This window comes from Anolis carolinensis, chromosome 5, assembly GCF_035594765.1.
Source record: "Anolis carolinensis isolate JA03-04 chromosome 5, rAnoCar3.1.pri, whole genome shotgun sequence".
Lineage (NCBI taxonomy): Eukaryota > Metazoa > Chordata > Lepidosauria > Squamata > Dactyloidae > Anolis > Anolis carolinensis.
In genome coordinates, this window is record NC_085845.1 from 195,070,418 (window position 1) to 195,093,903 (window position 23,486).

The following is a 23,486-nucleotide window of genomic DNA, read 5'->3' on the forward strand; positions in this document are numbered from 1 at the left end:
GTTTCCCCAGCTTTTTGCACTTTCAGAGTTGTTGCTGAGGCTTTTGCTTGGTTACATCCAGATAACAGAGGAACTGTCTGCCTTTCGGTTTGAGCAGATAGTAAATAATGGAACTTCCTATTATTTTTTAAAACTCTCAGTGAGATCTTGCAACTTGCTTGGAGAGGTTTTTCCTTCGAACTGGATGCATCTACATTGTATAATTAATGCAGTTCGATACCACCTTAACTGTCAAAACTCAATGCTATGAAATCATGGGAGCTGTAGTTTTACAAAGTATTTCATAGATGAACACTTGCCTTTTAAATTTACCAGTTTCCCACCTCTTCTCCCACTCCCCACCAGTTTGTCCTCAGCTTACTTCAGCTACCACGAACTGAGTTAAAAATGCAAAAGGTGTTACTTCTCAGTCAACTCATCAGGAGAGATGAGAGGGAAAACTGTTGCATCATTCAGAATACATGCTTCTCCTTCCACAGAAATATATGTGTATTTCCATGCAGTGTAATTCCTCAGAACACTTTGGAATATTTCAGTATCTGGAGAAAACTCTGCAGAAGTTTTACTGTTTCCCTTTTCTTCCCAATGGAATTTCCCAGCTGTTGAGAAACTTTTTTAAAATTTTGTCCAAGAACTGAATAATGGAGAATTTTCTTTCCACCCCTAGTAAGAACATTGCTTTCAATATCCCTTCCCATGTGCCTATTGTCAAGATAAGAAGCCACTGCAAATGCAGTCAGATGAGGCAAACAGTATCTAAAAAACCTGTAACATGGCCATAAAATTATCCCTGTGTGCATCACACCACCAACCAGCAGAGTCCTCAGCACCCTACCAGCAAAACAAGGCTAGACCCAGAATAGTTTGCAATCTAAAACTTAACTCAGACAATGAAAACTACAGAACACAGTGATTAGCTAGGAATCCCAAGCAAAATCTTTCTAGGCATTGTAATTTCCCGCCTATACAGTTGTAAAATGGTACCACAATTCCTCTACATCTGTTGGCACTCATAAACTTATTTTCTGTTGAAGGTTTTTAAAGAAAGGGTTTTAATAAAAGTGTGCCACATTGTTCTAATTGTAAAATTTTTGATCGTTTAAAAACATTCGAATTGTATGGTTATATTGTTAATAGTTTAATACGTCTTTTTATTGTAATTATACACACACATATATAAGTCACCCATCAACTTATGGCAGCCCCATGAATTTCACAAGGAGTTCATACGCAAAAACAAAAACAAAAACTGAGATGGTTTTACCAGTTGCTTCCTCTAAAATTGCACCAGGTATTCCTTGAATCATAGAATCATAGAATAATAGAGTTGGAAGAGATGTCATGGGCCATCCAATCCAACCCCCTGCCAAGAAGCAGGAAATCGCATTCAAAACCTGCTCATCTTCCACTCAAGTAATAATCGGATTGAGTTTACTAAATCGGACAAGATCTAGTGCTTTCAACCTATTTCATTTTAATAGGCAACTCAATTTTATTCCAGATTGTGGTAAAATGTGGGATGAAGATAATGATTATGATTATGATGATAACAACAACAATATGCAACAGCACACTTAGAATTCTGTAATCTCCTCTCCATAGGATATAACACAACAACATTCAATGTCTTCTCTAAAGTTGATCAGAAGCTGAATCTTTCCACTGGAACAAAAGTAGGCAACGAACCGAAAACTTTCTACACACAAGAGGACAACTTAAGAAGAGGAAACAGTACAATACCTTCAAAACACCACAAAAACAGCAGTGTTTGGGAAAAAAAAGGACAGGAGGAGGAAAGAAAGGAAGAGAATGACATCCTACTAAGCTATGAACCTGTAGACTTTTTTTGTAAGTTTAAAACCTGTTCTCTGTGGCCATTTCAAATATCCCCACCACACTGTGTACAAGGATGTTCAAATGAACCCCATTCTGTTTGTCCTCCGGAGTTCTTTTCCTGCACTGACCTCCTTTCCTGACAAGAGACACGTTTACGAAAGAACCTGGTTTTGCAAAGCCACGTCTGCTCTCAACTCAACACGCAAAGGTCATCCAACATCTTAACATCATTCAGGCCTCTGGCTGAAGTTTCTCTTAGAACAGCTTAACAACATAATTTTTTTTAAAATAATACCTCATGGTTCCGAGTAGATCTGGATGCAATGGCTGATATTTCGAACCAGTTCCTGCTTTGCAACTTGTTGCAAAGTTTTCTTGTTTGAAACAGAAACTTCAAGCCTACTTCTCAATTTCCTTTGTGGTTTGGAAACATGCTAATACATCCGTTTACCAGCAAACTCTTTCTCCCCTTCTGCAAACTGTCATTTCTGTACTAAGAAAATGCTTTTCGACTTTGAGCAGTTAATAAATAAGTTTAAGGTATCACCAGGGGAGACGGGGGTGGAAGACACTGCCCCATAACTCATTACAGCATTATTGCAACAGCTTTTCATGAAAAGAAAGCCACTTAATGCTCCAAACATTAAATTTTAGTTTACATGAACACTTGGTAGATCTCGAAGGAAGTGGCTGATGCAATAGTTTTACATTCAGTAACTGCGTAATTTGAAGTAAAGATGTCTACTGTATCAAACTATCTATCTATCATCTATGTCCCTACGTGTCCAGTCCTCTGTTCATATAAGGCCATCAAACTAACCTGTGAGACAATAAAACACTAGGATGAAAACAAATCTTTTTCAGGTAATGATGACCACCGAGATCAAAGAAATAGCTGCCTTAATACGAATTACTATGCAAAGAGATCTTGAAGCAGTGTATTAGAATAATAAATGAAATATGCAATAATAGAATAGAATAAAGAGGGAATCTTGGGTCTGTAACTTCTACCCATTTTGTGTGACTCCCCAAACTTTGTTCACTTCCCTTTTGTGTTTAAAAATGGATCTGAAGTAATACAATAACAAGAAACTTCCTCAGCACTATTGTTTCTCTACTCAGGAATTTAAACTGGGAGACAGACAGAAAAAATATAACACTTGGAAATGTCTACTTTCCAAATAAGTAGAGCATTATAGTGATGGAAATGGGGAACTTTTGCAAAGGACAATTGGGAGGCATGGCCAACCTTTTTTGCATGAAGAACAACTCTTACAAACATCTCCCAAACACAAACTTTCTCATGGCAAGGTATGAGATATCCAAAGCCAGCCAAGTGAGTTGTATACATGAGGCAGAAAACTACATAAGCTTTCCTCTTTGTCTGAAAAAATAAAATAATATCAAATGAAATACTGAATAATTTGCAGCCCCTGTCAAGGTGCTTATGCTTAACCCTTCCTTCTCAATTTTCTCCTGAAAATCCTCTGGCTTCTTTAACCCCTCCATTTTTGACCTAACTAAGTCCCAACACTGGAGGAAAGCTAGCTCAAAGGAAAGGGTGAAGGACTCTAGGCTGGTGCCATTTTAAAGAGAGAAGTAAAAACACTGGTGAAAGGTTGAATGTTCCCCTTCTTAAGTGCATCTACACTGCAGAATTAATGCAGCTTGATGCCACTTTAACTGCCATGGCTCATTGTGATGGAGTCCTAGGAGTTATAGTTTGGTAAAGCACCAGCATTCTTTGGCAGAGAAGGCTAAGATCTAGTAAAACTACAGTTCCCATGATCCCATCGTATTTAGCCGTAGCAGTTAATGTGACCTCAAATTGCATTGTTTCTACATTGTCATTGCTCTCTAGGAGGGGAAAATTCAACCTTTCACCAATGTTTTTAAATCTCTCTCTCAAATGACACCAATCCAGAGTCCCTTTCCTTGAGCTAGACATCATTTAGTGTTACAGCCCTAACTTAGGTTATAAAAACTGCATCGAGCAATTGCAGCTTAAGCAGTGTCAAATCCATCAATTCCACACTGTAGCTGCACTCCTAGTCTATTTGCATCATTCACAGCCCATGTAGTTGCATCTTTTGCAGCTGGCCATTATTACAAGGCAAATGCAAGTTTAAACCTCGACATTTAAGAAATAAATATTGCCCTCTCTCTTTTTAAAGTACTCTGGAAGTAGAGTCCAAAATATTTCAAGAATCCTCTGAATGCAGCTGCCTCATTATCCCTCTTCACAGAAACAACTTGTGGTGTAGAAGAAGAACATGAGATAAAAGTGGGACCATGCTGCTGATCAATTTCCCTGATGTCAACACATCCCATCTGCCTCCCCATGCTGAACATCTCCATGTTTGGCTGAATGTGTGAAAGGAGCCCTTACTAAACCCTTGGAACATTTAGCTGCCAAGGAATGTGAGCAGAGCATGTCCTCATGTCTTCTGGGCTTTCCATAAATATTTCTTAGCCACTGTGGAAAAATTAAGTATTGGACTAAGCTAACTCAGCCAATATAGTATTTTTGTGTCCATATGATAAGGCACATGTGGAGGCCTCCTGTGATCAGCAATTACGAGTGAAAGAGTATATGAATACGTATTTCAAAAACAGTCAAGAATGCATTTCTTGGGCTGGCAAGAATCTTGGTAATTCATGACTTTTTCTGTGTAAAATTTGCATATGATTTCTGTGTGTGCTGGAAACACAAAGAAGATATCAGTTTGATAGATAATGACTCCCTCACTATGTACAGAAGAAGAACATTTTATTGATTAACCCTTAGGCCATATCAAAGTACCAAGCCCAACAACCAGGCTTGAAAAGACCTGATTACATTCTATATAAAAATTAGATAAAACACTTGTAACAATACAATAAATAAATATGATAAAAGAAAATGTATACATCATATTTTATTGTCACCCCTACAATTTACCCCTCACACTATGTACAGGAAATGTTGTTTTCCTCTGTAAAAAAAATAATGTTTTCTGTGGAAAAAAACGAACATGAATTTTTCGCACACAATAAGCTCCGAGGTGTAAATTGTGTTTGCACAGTGTCTGAAGACTTTCACAGAGGGTTAAAATTACTCGTTGTGTCTTTTTTGAGAACGAGATTAGCCAAGTGTGCATCCCTATCCAAAATTTTGATCACAGAGGCTTGCTGAATGGACAGGTCCTAAAAAGCAGAATGAGGCAGTGACCTCACGCAGCAGCTTCTGATAACAAAGACTTGCAAATTCTGAATTCCTTATTATAGTGGGCCTTGGGCATCTGCCTTATTATAGTGGTATCTGTCAGGTGTTGATTCCAGGATCCCCTGTGGATACCAAAATCCGTGGATACTCCAGTTATATAAGGGATACCCTTATATAAAATGGAAGAGAACTCAAATGAGTGTTAGAGAGAGCCTAAGGATGTGTAAAATGGTGGAGGGCTGCAGCAGAGTATGCTGAGTATACAGCAAAATCAAGCTTGCTTTTTGAATCTCTCCCCAGCCCCCCACCAAATATTTTCAACCTGTTTTTAGTTGAATCCATGGTTGGAGAACCCATAGAAACGTTGGCCTAGCTGTATTGTATGTTTTTAAATTTGTGAGTGACAGAGAAAGGTGCCCTGATGAACCAAAATCAACTGGATCCTTGTGTATGATTTGGTTGAGAAGAGGGAAGCTTGGTGTGCCTCATGCATCGTCATCATCATCATCATCTCCAGTATTGTTCTGTCTTTCTTAGAATAGTCCTGGTTTATGATTATATATGTCTTTTTATGCATTTTTTTCAGAGTTGAGAATGAGATATTCTTGGACAACATATTCTAACAGCTTTAGCTGTTAGGGAAGCCATGGATATCCATCCTTGATTTTGCCAAAAATATATTATTTTAATTTTTATCTTGTCTTTCTGCTGATATTGTTATTATTAAGGTAAAGGTAAAGGTTTCCCCTGATGTTAAGTCCAGTCGTGACTGTCTCTGGGGGTTGGTGCTCACCTCCATTTCTAAGCCGAAGAGCTGGTGTTGTCCATAGACATCTCCAAGGTCATGTGGCCGGCATGACTGCATGGAGCACCGTTACCTTCTCGCCAGAGCGGTACCTATTAATCTACTCACATTTTGCATGTTTTCGAACTGCTAGGTTGGCAGGAGCTGGGGCTAACAGCGGGCACTCATTCCACTTCCTGGGATTTGAACCTGCGACCTTTTGGTCCACAAGTTCAGCAGCTCAGCGCTTTAACACACTGTGTATTGGTATTATTTATGTACTGCTTTTTCTCTCTTAATAGAGGCTGATATAGAGACTCAAGGTGGCTGACAAGAAATATAAAGCAATGCTAATAAAAATGTGAATCCATTAAAATAAAAATATGAAATGTAAAAAAATTATATTAAACCAATTAGGCATAAAAATATTACAATGTATTAAAAACCGGTGGCGCAGCGGGTTAAACTGCTGAGCTGTTGAACTTGCTGACCCAAAGGTCGTGGTTTGAATCTGGGGAATGAAAAGAGCTCCCGCTATTAACCCTAGCTTCTGCCAACCTAGCAGTTTAAAAACATGCAAATGTGAGTAGATCAATAGATACTGCTTCTGTAGGAAGGTAACGGCACTCAATGCAGTCATTCTGGCCACATGACCGAGGAGGTTTCTATGGACAATGCCAGCTCTTTGGCTTAGAAATGGAGATGAGCACCAATCCCCAGAGTCGGACACAGCTTGACTTAATGTCAGGGGAAACCTTTACCTTTACTATTGAAACTTTAAAATTCGTGTTGCACAGCTCTTAAAAGCCCCATCCTCCTCAGTTTATACATTCCTGATTACAGAGAAATATTTTTATCTGCTGGCGAAAGGTGAGCCAAGACAGGACCATCCTGGCCTCTCTAGGGAGGGAATTCCAAAGTCTGGGAGCAGCCACTAAGAAGGCCTTGTTCCTTGATCCCACCAAATAAGCTTGAGAGGGTTGTGAGATAGAAAGAAGACCCTCTCCAGATGATACATATATTGGGGGACATGTCATATGCTATGCAAATTCAATTCCCCTTTCATACAATCAGTGACTGCACAAAGGGTTTGTGCAAAGTCTACTGAGAGCCATCACTTATTTTCTGACCCGCTTGGCTCTAAAAAATGACAACTTTGCAAAGATACCAGAGCTTATACAAATGCAGCAGGTGCCCATTGCCATTCCTATACAGCCGTTAAACCTTCGGCTTGGCATTCTCTTCTTGACGGTATGTACCTGCTCCCTTTCACCACGGATGACAGGCTGCTAAACCTTAATGGTAAAGCACGTAATTGCTCATCTTGTTGGCTACCTAAGTGCATCCTGCTAATGAAAGTTAAGCCTTTAAGGATTACAGGGAGAGGCAAAGTGACAAATTATTATGCCCATCTCATAAAAGAAATAACATTGCAAAGAAGAAACTTAAGTGCTGAAAGCCCCTCTCAGTAATGCGTAGCACGCTCTAATTTTAGACGATTCGCTGGTCACCAGAGAGTTTGCAGCGCGTACGGCCAAGCCCAGCTCAATCAACCCACTCTCTCTCTCTCTCTCTCTCTCTCTCTCTCTCTCTCTATAGCTGCAGGTCATATTATCTCATGAATGAACTGTTATGTAGGTCAGTTAAGAACTGTCTCCTAATTGAATGCACGTTTCAGCACTGGCATCCGTGCCCTAGATATCAACATTTATGATAAAAAGAAAGGGGGAAGGGGGGTTAGCATTGCTCCTAACCGCAAGGGGTGGGGAGGGTTGTAGTGAAAAGGGAGTATGTGGGTGGAATACTTTATCTATTGGCTAATTTTAAGAGTGTCTTCATGTTCCAAACTATTGGAAGGGAGTTGGGGCTAGGGATAGAAAGAATATGAAGAAATATTTGAAAAATCATACATGTTTTGGAGACCCTCACAAAAGAATCTTACACTAAGAATCTTCATAGTTTGGGATTTTTTAAAAACAGAAAAGCAGAATTTTCTGTTAAGGAGACTTTATTTTTTGCACAAAATCACAGTTTCCTACACACACATGCACACACAAACATAACCCTGTAAAATGTTTGGACAGAATTGCTATTGAATTTGCAATAAGAGGATATTCACTTGCTGCTTGAGTACAAAACGCGTGAATAATTACGTTCTCATGGGGTACAAACCCAACACACAAACCCATGCGAACTCAGGCCTTATCTACACTGACCATTTAGTGCAATTTGAAACTAGCTAGATAATGAATGAGCCTCTGGTAGCTCAGTGTGTTAAAGTGCTGAGCTGCTGAACTTGCGGACCGAAAAGTCCCAGGTTCAAACTCGGAGAGCGGAGTGAGTGCCCGCTGTTAGCTCCAGCTTCTGCCAATCTAGCAGTTCAAAAACATGCCATTGTGAGTAGATCAATAGGTACCGCTCCGGCGGGAAGGTAACTGCGCTCCATGCAGTCATGCCAGTGGCCACATGACCTTGGAGGTGTCTATGGACAACGCCGGCTCTTCGGCTTAGAAATGGAGATGAGCACCAGCCCCCAGAGTCGGTCACGACTGGACTTAACGTCAGGGGAAACCTTTACCTTTACCTTTTAGATAATGAATGCTCACAAAAGCATGTGAAAGAAAGCCCTTAATGCACATCAATGCTCTGCAGTTTGCAAAATCACCTACCAGGTCTCAAACTGGTTCTAGGATTTCCTATGAAATCATCTTCACAGAAAAACTATTTTCTTCAAAATCTGATTTAAGTGGTCAGTGTAGATACGCCCTTAGTGTCAGAGGTAAATATCACTGTATTTGAAGAGCCTTATTCTCTAATAAGTGTGTTTCCCACTGCAATCTTGTTCATATGACATTTTATCTTGTTTATTTTAAAATATTGTTTTGAAATATAGTGTGAATATTGAGAAAAGAGCCCAAGTGGTGCAACGTGGCATAACTCTGGGGAATCTGCTCGAATCCCTGTTTGGCCATGAAACCCACTTGGTGATCTTGGACAAGTCATACTCTCTCAGCCTCAGAGGAAAGCAATGGCAAGCTTTTTCCGAAAAACTCTGTCCAAGAAAAATGGGATGAAATAAATTGCTATGAGAGCGGACTTGAAGATATGTAACAACAAAGTTATGAACAACTGTGCAGAAACCTTCCTATTTTCAAGCAGTTGTACGGTAGGGTGGGAGAATTCTTGAAATTATTTATTCTTGCATACAAGAATGAAGTACCAAGTTTTGCATCCCTAATCCATAATATGAATCAAAGATATAATTGTGAACATGGATCTTAAAAGCATCAACAACATGATATTGAAGTCAATGATAGTGAATCAATCTCATTTCCAATATGTCTAGGTTTTACTTTCATATCATTAATGTCTGCAAACTTAATTATATTAACACAACTCAAACATGGTGGCTTTTATCCACAATATAATGGGCTGGATAAACGTGGTCAGCTTTCCCCTGGCCTGGATCTAAAATAGCAGTGGTGACGAAGGCTTAGCTTCTCTCTCTTTCTCAAAGTGACTGAGTCATGTTTGTATTTATATGATGTTACAGAGCTGAGCCTTTAGGGAGTGTTCCACATATAGTTTGCAAAATGCTTAACTAGCCATTTGTTGATTTAATGCCACAATCGAAAGAGAGAAGCAAAGCATGCAACTCCTTTTGTGCTTAATAGCCACAGAAGTTGAGGAGCAGTGCATGAGGACTTGAGTGAAGCAAGGATATAACCTCATGCAAAGCGGGACTCACATTATTATCTACAACAGGACAATAGGAACCTTTATTTGTCTGTGTATAATGATTTCCAAGTAGGCGTCTTGGAGACATGGTAAGTCACTGATGGAGAAAAAATTATTTCAAATTTTTGACAATTATTTCAGTTCCTTCGTGTTCATCACCCATCTTCTCATTCAGAAAATCCATAAAGATTAGGAAAATGGAAATTTGCCTTGTATTTGTTTGTCTAGCCCAGCAGGGTCTGCTCAGAATTATCATAGATCTCCGGCAAATGTCTTTCCCATCTCCTATTATCTGATCCTTTCTAGATATTTTAATAATTAAATTCAGGACTGTTGTGTGCTGTACCATAAGGGTTTCCAATTCCAGATCATGCCGGGCCCTGAGATTTCCGAACCCAAATTTGAGATCAAGGGATGGCCCTAGGTGAAGTCATTCAACATTATGCATTAAGTACCAACCTCAGATGTCCATAGCTTTTCCTTGAAACACACACTCTCTCACACATAGAGAACATATTTTCCCATTTGGAAATTAAGATAGAAACCTTAGCTAAAGGAGCTCTTTCCAGATTGAGGTGAAATGATGGGATAGTTTATTGAGAAACTGTTCCTGCCAAATTGGGATAGTTGAAGGGCACCATTTGAGAGACTGATACAAATGACCCAATAAAATCCCAGTTTCCAGATTCTACTGTTGCAATCAGAGAAACAAACCAACACAACTGAGCATTTGTTTACATGAATGTCAACCCAGAGTGGTTTGAGCATTGGGCTATGACTATAGGGACGAGCTTTCAAATCCTTGCTAAGTTATGAGAATGCATTGGGTCCCATTCTCAGCCTCAGAGGAAGGCAAAACAAACTCTTTATGAACAAATCTTGTGATGAAAACACCAAGATAGGCACACATAAGCATTGACATAAGTCAGAAACAAGTTGAAGACACAGAATAACAACAAACAAAGCAAAATGATAAACTATATTGGACTATACCATTTCAGATCCAGGAAATATGAATTTTCACCTGATAGAAGATACTAATGAGATAGCCTAGTCTGTTTCGTATAAGGTTTTTAAAAAAATGCGTACTAATTTTTAGATGGTACAGTAATTATTCTTATACATCAATCATCCAAAGCACTAGTGTTAAAGAACAATGTTACTTTATGTTTTTTGTTTAATTTATTGGCATTTGTTTTTCTGTTTTAGTAGCAAGAACTACATCTGTGAAGCAAAGGAAAAACTGATGAAATAAGCTCAAAAGCAAGAAAAAAGCCACCAAACGTTCAGAGAAAAGCATCAGTTAGGAGGATAGCTAAGAAAGCAACTGTTGTTACAGCCAATAATATATGTTATTGTGAAAGGAAGGTAATATGGAAATAGGATTTCTGCTACATGACACAAATTTGAGAAGGGCTAGGCTACTGTTTGTTAAGGATTGTCACATGTGAAAAATACTATTTTTGTCTGTGTGGTGTCTACACTTTTCATTTACGTGCATACATGCCATTATTTCAGATTCCCGTCTTCTTGAAAAGGAAGAATCTGCATCTAAAAGCACGAAGAAAACTACACTGGATCAAGATGATAGGTATAGACCTGGGATTAAATTGGAGTCATTTGGCTTGATTGCATGTGTGTGCCTGTGAGTGTGTGTGTATGTGATGGTGCTGTTGAGATGTTCCCCAGTGGAAAGCAAACACATCGCGAATTAAATTAGCTTCACTTGGCAAGGAGGAAGCCCCACAATGACTGCCTAGATTACTTTAAAAGCTAAGATTTTCAATTCCTTGAGGCAATCAAATTCCATCAACTCAGGGACTTGTGTGTGTGTGTGGTTGTGTGTGCGTGTGTGTATGTGTGTGTGTGTGTATCCCCCCCCCCCCCTTAGCCTAGTCCATTTCCAGCACTTGGCTGATTGCATATTAAGCTCGTCCAAAATTTGCTAGAATGCCAGGCATTTCAAGAGGAAATTGGCACAACTGAGTGTCCATAGCTAAAGGAAACATCATCTTCTTAGGTCAGAATAGATGGGAGCTGACTAATAGAAACAAGTTCACTGCAGTACTTGAGCACTTGGAAAGCTATTTTTCAGAATGTATGAATTACCGTATATACTCGAGTATAAGCCGACCCGAATATAAGCCGAGGCACCTAATTTTACCACAAAAAAACTGGGAAAACATTGACTCCAGTATAAGCCGAGATACTAATAAAATTACATTAATGGAGGCATCAGTAGTTTAAATGTTTTTGAATCTTTACATCAAACTGTAATTTAAGATATGACTGTTCAACTCTGATTAAATCATTATTTCTTCTTCAATGTAAATATGTTTATGTATCATTTTAATAATAATAGTGAAATGATAAATGTAATAATAATAATAATAATAATAATAATAAATGCATTAAAATAATAAATGTATTAATAATAATAAAATAGAGTAAAATAAATGTAAAAGTAACCACAATAATAGAGTAAAATAATAAATGTAACAATACCAATAATAATAGAGAAAAATAATAAATATACCATATATACTTTGGTATAAGCCAACCTGAATATAAGCCCACCAGGACCCTCACCCGAGTATAAGCCGTGGAGGTTTTTTTCAGTTCTAAAAAAGGGCTGAAAAACTAGGTTTATACTCGAGTATATACAGTAAATCCTATGCTGAAGACATCTAGAATCTAGCTGTGGTAGACCAATGCTCTGGGTCTGCAGCATCATTTCCATCTTAATTCCCATTTCTTATTATGCTGTTCTTTCCAACAAATGTAGGAGGAGGCAAATATATTTAGTCAGTAGGCTACTAATATATTTAAAATACTCTTATTTGCTTGGAACACTATTTCTTGGTTCCAAGATCCAACAGTGTACACCGTTGATTCAGATGAAATCAACATCTCACTCCATGGACCCTAAAATAACCTCTTGGGGCTGACGAAGACTGTAGTACCATAAAAGGTTTCTGGAGGCATTTGTAATGGAAGATCACTGTAGGATGCAGAAGCACACCATTATATCTCGACTGGTCCAGAAACAATGACAATTCCCAGGATTCCATATCTTTGAATCAGGGCTGTTCAAATGGTGTCAAACTGCATTAATTGCACAGTGTAGTATATATCTAGATTTCCAGCCAATGTAATGGATCCAGCCATTAATGAGGACAAGAAAACATGGGATTTACTCTGGAGCTTCCAGAAAGTCATAGAATAATCCTGGAGTTTGGGAGGTGTGATCAACTGCATCAGTTGGATCTGGCCCAATCCACTGTCCACACTTCCAATTGAGCAGTGGTTCTCAACCTGTGGGTCATAGAATCATAGAATCATAGAATAGTAGAGTTAGAAGAGACCTCATGGGCCATCCAGTCCAACCCCCTGCTAAGAAGCAGGAAATCGCATTCAAAGCACCCCCGACAGATGGCCATCCAGCCTCTGCTTAAACTCCCAGAAATCCCAGCCAGTTTACCAGATGTTAGGATTTTTGGGAGTTGAAGGCCAAAACATCTAGGGACCCACAGGTTGAGAACCTGGGGCACTTCCAATAGAGATGTGGTTCTCAACCTGTGGGTCCCCAGGTGTTTTGGCCTACAACTCCCAGAAATCCCACCCAGTTTACCAGATGTTAGGATTTTTGGGAGTTGAAGGCCAAAACATCTGGGGACCTACAAGTTTTTATTTATTTATTTCTTACAACATTTCTATCCCACCCTTCTCACTCCCTAGAGGGGACCTAGGTTGAGAACCACTGCAATAGAGCCACTGCTCCTTTGCTGATCACAAGCAGCTCCTTTGCAGCCCATGTTGCTTTTGGTAAGATGCAGTCATATGACTAGAAACACAATGTTGCCAGCAAGCATCTCTCTGGGAATTGCTTGTTGGCAGTGATGCAGTAAAAGCAATAATGGCCCCATTGCTCTGTTGGCTTGGCTGGACATGTTGATAGCCAAAGAGCTCTGGGGATAAACCTGGATTGCATTGGAACACCGCTGGAGCACGTTAACCTGGATTACTCAGGTAAGTGTAGATCCGGCTCATACAGATGCTCCAGAAGCTTGGTATGGGATGCAGAAGAAAGAAGGAAACTGCACCCTATTTATGGAACAACACAATGGAGGTTGCAAAAGACGATGAAGCTTGCATAAAACCACCACGATGAATAAGTGCAATGAATAGGGAAAGGGAGAGAATACACTTGCAATATTTACCACCCATGTATTAAGGGTGCATGTATTTCATGCCCTTGTCTCTTTCGCTGCATCGTTCCTCCCATCCCACCCACTGCAAAGCGCTTGGCTGGATTTAAGGAATTAACACCACCAAAGAGAAAGCGTATTGCTCAGGGGTGAGCTTTCCTTCAGTCCTTCGCCCTTTCCAGCATTTCCATCTCCTTTATGTTGGAAACAGCTGTTATCTTGAAGTGTAGGGCAGCAGCATTCCTGTCATTGCTGCAGTGGCAGAAGCGCCTCTGTTTAGTTAATTCTGAGCCTGCTTGGCTTTCTCTCCCTCCCATCCCTCAAGGCTTTAAGAATCCACACTGCACAAGAAAGTGGGTAAAAGGGTGGGAAGAAAAAGAGACAATCTTTGCTTGGAAAATGACCCCTTCCCCAAGGTGGCTAGATGCCCCTCCGCATTCAGCCATGCCAAGCTTTCAAAGGCACTCTTACTCTACTGAAAGATTCACAGCTTCTCCCAAAAAGAGGCCAATTCCTTCTCTCCTCTGGCACGCACCCACAGCTCTCATCTTATACATAAAAAACACACTTTGCAGCATTATCACCCCTCATTCCTGAGAGATCTGAAACATCCACAGTCAGTGGCTTAATTAAGAATCCATGCCGACGTGAGGAGGGTAAATAAACTCAATGCTCCAGTGCTGACAAAATGGGTTAAGTAACTAGATGGACATGGGTTCAGAGGATCAGTCCAAGAAAGAGGCCACCGTATCCTGCATAAAATCCTGTATGGCATAAAACAATAGAAGCAACAACAAGAAATAACAACAACCATACAAAACCCAACCCAGCGCTAAAAGCAAAGCTTAGGTGATGCCACCATATGCTGTGGATGTTCAGCAACTCAAAAAGCTTTTAGAGGCAGCCTATTAACTTTCCAGGGAAATATACGTATAAAAATAGCCATTATTGCTGAATAAATTACAGACAAAGGGGGCCAATTTGCAGGAAACAGAACATTAATGTATTTTTAATGGCTGAGCTAAGGGTATGGTAGCATTCAGTGTCTTAATTCTAGTACATTAGCATCGCCTGTATACATTAGGCGTGAATATTATACGTCAAATGTGGTTTCAGAATGGAAATAAGGGGGTACAGTAACGTTGCAGTTGTTTTTAAAGCAGAGGCACGGGGAAATCTCTTCCATTACCACCCCAAATCATTTTGGAGAGATCTGTCATTGATTCTCTTTTGTTGCATGGCAAATCAATGAAAGGGGAAGGAAGAAGTTAGGGGGTTTGCTTTTAAATAACATTCAAGTTTTTTTCTTTTCTTTTTAAATGACTAGAATCTTTGCATATCTTTTAATGTCAGTTCAAATATATACATACTATATATAATATGTATGTATTATAAATACACAAATCTAATATACATATATACAGTAGAGTCTCACTTATCCAAGCTAAACGGGCTGGCAGAAGCTTGGATAAGCGAATATCTTGGATAATAAGGAGGGATTAAGGAAAAGCCTATTAAACATCAAATTAGGTTATGATTTTACAAAGTAAGCACCAAAACATCATGTTATACAACAAATTTGACAGAAAAAGTAGTTCAATACACAGTAATGTTATGTTGTTAATTATTGTATTTACGAATTTAGCACCAAAATATCATGATATATTGAAAACATTGACTACAAAAATGCCTTGGATAATCCAGAAGCTTGGATAAGCGAGGCTTGGATAAGTGAGACTCTACTCTGTGTGTGTGTGTGTATATATATATAATAAAATGCCCATATGTATACATATATGTAAATACAGTGTGTGTGTGTGTGTGTGTATAGGCATTTTATTTATTAAATAATTTACAAATTATTTTAAAGTAAATTAGTTCTCTATTATCCCAATTTATCAGATGTGTCTAAACCAGGTGTATTTTTTGTTTGTTTTTTAAACCCTACAATATAGATGATTTTTCTGGCAGCATCAAGTGAACTGAATTGCTGTTGCAAGTCTTTCTAGGTTATATAGAACCTATTTTAAAATCACAGCGATATATACAGATTGATTATCCCTTATCCTAAATGCTTGGGAATTCATTTTTTTCCAGAATTTGGAATAGTTACATATACATAACGAGACATGGTACCGGGATCTAAACACAAAATTCATATATGTTTCATATATACCTTATACACCAGGGGTCCCCAAACTAAGGCCCGGGGGCCGGATGCGGCCCTCCAAGGTCATTTACCTGGCCCCCGCCCTCAGTTTTAGACTTAGGCTTGCCCAAAGTCTGAAATGACTTGAAGGCACACAACAACAACAATCCTACTTAACTTGACTATCTCATTGGGCAGAAGCAGGCCCACACTTCCCATTGAAATCCTGATAGGTTTATATTGGTTAAAATTGTTTTTATTTTTAAATATTGTATTGTTCATGCATTTACTAATTATATATTATATATCAAATGTAATATTACTAATAATAATATGGTATAGTGGTATAGTACAATATAGTAATATATAATGCTAATATTGTGCTATGCTAATAATATAATATATTGTATGTACATACAACTTGAAAGCCGCTCTGAGTCCCCTTTGGGGTGAGAGATAATGGAGTATAAATTTAGCAAATAAATAAATGATTGTTGTTGGGGTTTTTTTGTACTACAAATAAGACATGTGCAGTGTGCATAGGAATTTGTCCATTTTTTTTTCAAATGATAATTCGGCCCCTCAACAATCTGAGGGACTATAAACTGGCCCTCCACTTTAAAAGTTTGAGGACCCCTGTTATACACAAAGGTGGAAGGTAATGTTATAACTATATTTTAAATAACTTTGTGAATGAAACAAAATGTGTGCATACTGAAAGCAGAAATGCCACTATCTTAGCCAGCCTTGTAGACAATTTTGGATTTGAGAATATTTCAAATTTCAGAGTCATGAATGCAACCTTTTATTGCTGCCTAAATAGATAACTGAAAATTCCACTCTTTCAATGTGAAAAGAGTGTACTCCTTAACCCTGGCAATTGCAACTCTCATCCAGCTTTGCCTCTTTTTCTGAATTTAACTAGCAAGTAGAGCCCCTTTACTTCAGTCTCTTCCCTGCTCCCCCCAACCCAAATCAGTAACTCATAAGGCTCGCACCACCACCCAGTTGAATACAGTGTTTTCCTGATTCCCAATTAGTATAGCACACCAGAAACAGATGCTTCAGTCTGAAACAAGTACAGAAAGCCCAAGCTTATCTGACACTTGTGGATTGGATCACTGTCAGAAAGTGGCATTGTTTGAAAAGTAGAGTCCAGTATTTTAGCTTGTCAATGCAAGACTAAACACTAGATGGTGCTGAATCAACTGAGAGAGATAAAAACAGTGTGCAAGAAAAGCAACAGCAGTGGTCAAAAGAGCAGACCAGGGGTTGAAAGTACAGAACATGACTATAATTTACATCTGAAATAGTGCAGCATGCAAGAAATGAGTTGCTGAAAATTAGAGGATTCTGTATGTCCAAACTTGCAACTTCTTCAATTAAACTCCCTTCATATTAACCACTGAAAGCTTGAGCTGGATTGTTAAACAATATAGCTATGTATAAAACAGAAGCTCTGTGCAGCATATTGGCATTTTGATTGGTATTGCCAGTCCTCACCAAGGCCAACACCCCATCACACAAGCATTGTGTCATGTCGTCTACCACCGAACCATCAGTACTCAATGAAAATAAGCACCAAAGTGAGAAGAACCAAGCCAAGAAATCAGGGTGAGAAACCAAAGAAAAATTGTTCCCAGACAACAATTTTGTGAATAATTGGGACTGTATTTCCAGAGCCTGATAAAAATAGCTATAACCTTTAGGCAGTTTTCAATACTAGAAAACAAATTCAAAGGGTGGGAGGAAGTTTGGGCTCAGCATTGGTAGACAATAGACATACTTCCCTTTTTGAATTAGAAGGAAATTAAATGCATTCGATGACCAATTTACAAACCTAAAAGTTCTTCAAGAATGGGAAAAAAAGATGACTAGGTATTGAATAAGCATACCATGATGTACCTTGCACTGTTTCAAGGATTTCAGATTCATCAGAATGGAATTTAGGATTCAACATGCAGCAATTGGATATCTTTGGCCGGGTGAGTCAACCAGAATTCTTATTAATCTTTTCTGCTTTATAATACTTACTGAAATAAAGATTTTCTATAGTGTGTTAAAGCACTGAGCTGCTGAACTTGCAGAGCGAAAGGTCACAGGTTCAAATCCCGGGAGCGGAGTGAGTGCCTGCTGTTAGCTCCAGCTTCTGCCAACCTAGCAGTTCGAAAACATGCCAATGTGAGTAGATCAATAGGTACCGCTCCAGCGGGAAGGTAACGGCGCTTCATGCATTCATGCTGGCCACGTGACTTTGGAGGTGTCTACGGACAACGCCGGCTCTTCGGCTTAGAAATTGAGATGAGCACCAACCCCCAGAGTCAGACATGACTGGACTTAACTTCAGGGGAAACCTTTACCTTTACTTTTATAGTAATAACTCAGCTACACTCTAAAGGCATGGAGCTACAGTTTCCATCAGCAAAAGATCATACTGGGAACAAGTGCAATAGGACCATGGAACCATTTGCAATGCCCTCCCCCTCCTTCTTTAAATGCTTTGACAATTAGCACGTCTTCAAATGACCCATATAATTCACACTCTTCATGCCCTATTCAAGCCAGCAATCCTATGCAACAGTGTTAGGTCGATCTTTTTCAGAACAGTGGTACATGTATAGTTGTATGCTTTGTAATGAAATAGTACAATAGTCCAGTAGTACTCACCATCCACCTTCTGGCATGATTTGAAGACCCAGGGCTCATCCACACAGACCTAATAACCAGTATGCACAATGGATCTTTCAGAATTTGCTTTAATCTCCAGAGCAACCCTGTGCTGACAATTAGCAAAGGCTCTGCAATTTCTGGAGATGATGAGGACAACATGAGCACTTAAAGTGACCCAGTTGGACCCTCTGGACACTGTCCTACAGCTGCTGTGGGATGTGGGACAATATGTGTGACAGTCTCCAGGGCCAGTCTGGAGCATTTCTGCTCCAGACTGGCCCTCAATTTACCAATTTATGCAGATGAGGTTGTGTCTCCCATCTTGCGGTTACTTAGCAACATCAGCCTGATATTCTCTGGAGGTCTCCCATCCAAGTACTAATGGCTTGACCTTGATTAGCTTTTGAAATTGGATGTGTTCAGGAGTGTAAGGTAAGATATTATCACTAGTTCAGAAGCACTGTGAGCTTGGAATTTTCACCATATAACAAATACCTACTATAGTGGGCCCTTAGTGTCCACTGGGGTTTGGTTCCAGGATGTCCTGTGGATACCAATATCCATGGCTGCTCAAGTCCCATTATATACAATGACATAGCAAAATGATGTTCCTTACATAAAATGGCAAATAATTCAAATGAGTGCCAGTGAGAGCCTGAGGATCTCTGAAATAGTGGGAGGCTACAACAGGGTGTGAGTACACAGTATTGTAGGATTGGTTTTTGGAAAAAAATGAATTTTATGGGGATTGTTTTACTCATTTATTATTACAGTAGAGTCTCACTTATCCAACATTCTGGATTATCCAACGCATTTTTGTAGTCAATGTTTTCAATACATCGTGATATTTTGGTGCTAAATTCATAAATACAGTAATTACTACATAGCATTACTGTGTATTGAACTACTTTTTCTGTCAAATTTGTTGTATAACATGTTTTGGTGCTTAATTGGTAAAATCATAACCTAATTTGATGTTTAATAGACTTTTCCTTAATCCCTCTTTATTATCCAACATATTCGCTTATCCAATAGTCTGCCGGCCCATTTATGTTGGATAAGTGAGACTCTACTGTATTTAAAAAGAAAGCAAGAGCTGTGTATCATGTCAGACCAAAAAACACACCACTCCCTTTATTTTCAGGAAAACCAGATGAATCTCTTCTTTTCACCATCTTGGATTTTTCCTTCAAACTCAAGTGTTTTTACGTATGTATTTTTCACCATAATTGGTTTTTTGTAGATTGAAAGTTTCTCTATATCCTATATACATAAATCTAGAAACTTTGGTCAAAAACTCTCCTAAAACCTGGATTGATTTATCCATGGGTCATTTTGAGGACTGTACCTTAAATCTTATAAAAAAAACCCCCTACCCTTCTCTGAGTAGAGTGGCAAAAGGAGAGATTGTCCATCTCAGGAGAACCTAAGAGAAACAGTGATCCTCTCTACTCTCTCCAGTGTGGAACAACTTTTTAAATAATATTTTTATTGTTATTATTGAGAAAATTACAATTATATAAACATATTCTATACATTTCCCCCTCTTTTATTTACATTCACCCCTGTGCTCCCCTTCCCCAGAGCCATCTCTTCTTCTGTAGTCCCACCAAAAGTTCAATTCTTCATTTGGAGGTAAATTCCCATCTTCTTTTTCCAATATTTTTTCTAGAAATTTTCTCCAAATACTTTCAAAATCATTTTTTTCCATAATCCCTTCTTTACTTTTAAATTTGATGTTAGCTTGTCATTCAGTGCCATTCACCAAACTTCTTTGGAACAACTTCTGACCTTTTTGAATGCCTGGAGAAATGGTGGTGGTGGTGGCCAGGGGCTTCCCGAGATATTTTTGATGCATCACCTCTCTGTGGAATGGTCCTAACTTATCCTGGGTCATATCAAAATCCATGGTTTTGTCCCCCAAACCTACCCTCGATTTATACATGAAGTGGACTTATACATATCTATATAGATTTTTTTTAGTTGTATGAGGACTATGTGTTTGTCATAACCTTCCTCTGCTGTTGTACCTCTCACACAATTTGAGGCTGGCCTCCAGCTGTGGTCATTTCCTTCCTCTCACCTCCATGAGGTCACCTCCAGCTTTGATTAGCATGTAGTTGGAGGAGGTATGGCTTTAAGCCTCTCGACCCAGGCTCAACTGCAGTCAGCGCAAAATCTTCTGTAAAGATCCATCTCTGAGTGTTCACAGGGGGTGGAGAGGGGGGAAAATGACAAGATCAGTTCACAGCCTCTTGATGCTCAAAGTGGAGGCCTGCTGCTTGTTCCTTTCAACCTCACTGATCAGTTTACCTCAATTTATTGTCTTAAAGCCAGCTGTGAGCAGAAAATGGCTCGAAAGTTATTCTCACTCTCCTGATATTAATCTATCTCCACTGTACCAAGTGTCTAGAAACTGGCTGCCTTTATGCAGGCATGGAGATATACACAGACATGCAAGTTGTGGAAAAATAGTTTTGAATGACAGCTCTCAGAATGCTCCTTTAACCTAGTAGGACACTGGACATAGATTTTGGGAGATGTCATTCAACATCTGATTTTTCCAAGCTACATGCACACACATAGGTTCTGATAAGAGTATTTAATTTATCCTACCTGGAAACAATGAAGATTCAACGTAGAATTTTGAAATGTGTATTTTTTTTAATCTCAACTCCAGTTTTGTCATGAAAAGCCCTTCCAATACTCTACAAAACTAATTAAGGTTGCAGAATGACTAGGCTCTCTCCTTAAACAATTTATTTTTATCCCACTACAATTAATAAGAAAAAAATGAGTCTAAATGTTATTGGCTCTTTCTTTAATGATTGTGACAACTAACATGAAATACGCACTTACAAGCAGGGCTTAAGAGTAATAAAAAGGGCGCTTGTTGCTGAAATCCTTTTCTGAATTAACTTTGTATCTTTTTAATTTTTTTTAAAGAATGACTCAAATCATAAAAAAATGTTACACAGCGTATGCTTTGGGATTCCACCCCTCCCACCTTTGATTGGTTTTAAATTTGGTATAATTAAGGAGTCAGAGAGAAGAAAAGTGATACTTATTCATTTGTATATTTTAATTGAAATGTGTCATACACAAACTAATGCCCGCGGTTCAAGTTGTTCAGTCACTCACTGATACTAATCAGATCTCTCTCTTTTTCCTCCCTTCCAACTGCTTAAAAAGAGACAACTGTCCTAATTTTGCAAAGATAGTCTCAGGTTTTCTGCTTTAAACTGGATTATATGAGTCCCCATTGTCAGATAATCTGGGATAAACAGAAAACCTGGGATCAGATCCTGGGATATACGGCCTGTCTAGAAGGGCCCTCAGTTAATCCTCTGTCAGTCCATTTTTCAGTTGCTTTTAAAATGTTCCAATTTTTCTCTACTCCTCCTACTTTCCTCCTTCAACTTAGGTTGATATTAATTGATGTAAACTGCATTCAAAGTGTCAAAGTAATTTGCACTCAATTAACTCAGGACCCTTCCACACAGCCATATAACCCAGAATATTTATTTATTTATTTGTATTACAATACTTATATCCCGCCTTTCTCACCCATAGGGGACTCAAGGCAGATAACCCACAATATCCACTTTGAACTGGATTATCTGAGTCCACACTGCCATATAATCCAGTTCAATGTGGGCTTTTTTTACAGCTGTGTGGAAGAGGTCTCTGTAGGTAAGAAAGGAAAGGAAGAAGAATTGGCGCATGCTCGTCCCTATTCAATATATGTTAAAGTATTGTTGTTTTATTTACACATTTTTTGTTGCTCTGTGCCTTCAAATAATTTCCACTTTATATTGACCTTAAGAGGAATCTATCATGGAGTTTTCTGGGGCAGAGATTGTGCGTTCTGCCCGAGACTACCAAGTGGATTTCCATGATGAAGTAGGAAACTGAACCTTTGGTCTCCAGAGTTATTGTCCAGACCTCAAAACACCACTTTATGCTGTGTCTGTATCTCAACTTTTTGCTACTCTGGGTCTCAAGGCAGCTTGCAAAAGTTAAAACAGATATAACTTAACACACACACACACAAGTTTGAAATATAATTAAACTAATAATAAAATTATTATTATGAAACCAGCTTTGGATGAAAATGAAGACCTTGAGTCGCTCCACTGTCCCTGCCTCCCACCACCTTGATTACAGAATATTGTTATACTTCTTCTGTATTTTCTGTCAGAGCGCGAGAGAGCAAATAAGAGAAACATCACCTCCAGTAAACATACTCAGCTGTGTTTCTGTTCAGTTAATGGTACTTCCTGTGTAAAGGTCACTGCTCACATGGCGTGTAGAAGCTGTAATGGCTCAATTTAACATCCTGCGTACTGAAGTGAAACTCTTCCCTTTCTCTCTCCAAAACCTCTCCGTCAGCTGTTTTCCAATTTGTCTGTCCTGTGCTCTGGGCTGCCTGCCTTTGGTGTATTGCAAAACTTATAATCACAAGACATACAAAGCAACAAGAAACTTTCTTATCTTTATTTCCTTTTTAAAATATGTTAACACCCCCACCCCACTATCTATAGGGCAGTGTTTTCAACTTGTGAGTCCCCAGGTGTTTTGGCCTACTACTCCCAGAAATCCTAGCCAATTTACCAGCTGTTAGGATTTCTGGGAGTTGAAAGCCAAAACATCTGGGGACCCATAGGTTGAGAACCACTGCTATAGGTTCTAAGACTCATGTGGATACCTGGAACTGTGGATAGCACAGAACCTTATAATTTCAGACCTCAAGCGACTACTTAAATTAAACACATGACCACAGAGTTACATTGCATTGGAAATAATGCTTCTCATTACTGGGGATGGGGCCCCCGACTCACTGATACGTCACCAACTTTTTTGTTGCTTTCTCAATAGATGCTTGCACAACAAGTG

At 39.0% G+C, this 23,486-nt stretch overlaps 1 protein-coding gene across 30 annotated transcripts in view; it reads right to left on the minus strand.

Annotated features, from left to right (window-relative positions):
* The window catches only part of celf2 (CUGBP Elav-like family member 2), a 620,922-nt gene that overhangs the window by 297,643 nt on the left and 299,793 nt on the right, over window positions 1-23,486 (minus strand). Inside the window, exon 1 of one of the 30 annotated variants that reach the window (XM_062983263.1) lies at window positions 2,132-3,278. The exons of the other annotated variants lie outside the window; for them this stretch is intronic. Coding sequence (XP_062839333.1) covers window positions 2,132-2,136 — 5 coding nt within the window. The 5' untranslated portion in view covers window positions 2,137-3,278. Of the gene's footprint in view, window positions 1-2,131; window positions 3,279-23,486 lie in introns of those variants that run through there. 30 annotated transcript variants of the gene reach the window in all.